At 63.3% G+C, this 1,427-nt stretch overlaps 1 protein-coding gene across 1 annotated transcript in view; it reads right to left on the bottom strand.

Moving 5' to 3' along the window:
• IGSF21 (immunoglobin superfamily member 21) overlaps window positions 1-1,427 on the bottom strand; it is a 74,130-nt gene that overhangs the window by 42,757 nt on the left and 29,946 nt on the right. Inside the window, 1 exon segment of the mRNA XM_031062980.1 lies at window positions 1,372-1,421. Coding sequence (XP_030918840.1) covers window positions 1,372-1,421 — 50 coding nt within the window.

Below are 1,427 nucleotides of genomic sequence, written 5' to 3'. Positions count from 1 at the left end.
GGAAAAGCTCCCGCTTGCCGGGGCTCGGGAAGGAGCGGCCACCTGAGACCCCCCGAGCGGGAATTGGGGGGAAAAAAGAGGGAATTCGCCTCAAATGGACGCGGAATGAAATCCCACGGGTGGCTCTGTGGGGTGCGAGGAGGGCAAAGTTTCCTTCCCCCGGTGGTTTCCCCTCCCCGGAGCCCCGGGTTTGGGGCTGGAGCGGGCAGTCCCGGGGATTTTGGGAGCTCGGGAGCTGCAATCCCCCAGGACAGCGGGAATTTGGGGGATGCTGCTCCTGGATCGGGATTTGGGCATCCCAAAGGGGCAGGAGAGGCTGCGACCCCCCCCAAAAACTGAGCTCGTGGGGGTCCCCAAAGCACAGCCCGCCCTCCGTGGATGGAGCAGCGCTGGGATGCGCAGCCGGAGCGGGGAAAGGGGACACGGGGTGGCCCCATGGATGAGACCCCGCACCCCAAAAACGGCGCCCCATGAACGGCTCCGCCCCAGTGCCCGGCTCAGGGTTTAGCAGCAGTGCCCGGGTAGGGGGTGCCCCATTAAAACCCCATCTTTAGGGGGTGCCCCATTAAAACCTCATCCTTAGGGGGTGCCCCATTAAAACCCCATCTTTAGGGGGTGCCCCATTAATGACTCCCACACCAGTACCGGTTTATGGGGTGCCCCATTATGGGATCCCACATCAGTACCAGGTTATGGGGTGCCCCATTATCAGACCCCACACCAGTTCCCGGCTATTGAGTGCCCCATTATCAGATCCCACATCAGTACCGGCTTATGGGGTGCCCCAATAACAGACCCCACACCAATACCGGGTTATGGGGTGCCCCATTAATGACTCCCACACCAGTACCAGGTTGTGGGGTGCCCTATTAACAGCTCTCGCACCAGTTCCCGGCTATTGAGTGCCCCATTATCAGATCCCACACCAATACCGGCTTATGGGGTGCCCCAATAACCGACCCCACACCAGTGCCCGGTTATGGGGTGCCCTATTAACAGCCCCCACAGCAGTTCCCGGCTATGAGTGCCCCATTAATGACTCCCACACCAATACCGGTTATGGGGTGCCCCATTAATGACTCCCACACCAATACCGGCTATGGGGTGCCCCACTTACACCTGCAGACCTCATCCCCCAGTACCAAACCCCAATTCCCCACCCCAAACCCGTTCTCCTCTCCGTGGGTGCCCCCCCCATCCCCCAATCACCCCAAACCCAGGGCGGGGGCACCGAACCCCGAACCCGCCCCGTGACCGGAGGGGTGCGGGGGTCCCCCCATCCCTCCCGCGCCCGGGGGTGCCCCTGGGGGTCCCCCCATCCCTCCCGCGCCCCGGGGGTGTCCCTGTCCCCTCGGGGGGGGTGACACTCACCCAGCGCCAGGTGCCGCAGGTGCCAGAGCAGCAGCCACAGGGGCAGGGGGCTCAAG

Source organism: Geospiza fortis, unplaced genomic scaffold (genome assembly GCF_000277835.1).
Source record: "Geospiza fortis unplaced genomic scaffold, GeoFor_1.0 scaffold4, whole genome shotgun sequence".
NCBI classification, from domain to species: Eukaryota; Metazoa; Chordata; class Aves; order Passeriformes; family Thraupidae; genus Geospiza; species Geospiza fortis.
The sequence above is the reverse complement of the archived record's forward strand: the minus strand, read 5'-3'. Positions and strand labels throughout refer to the sequence as shown.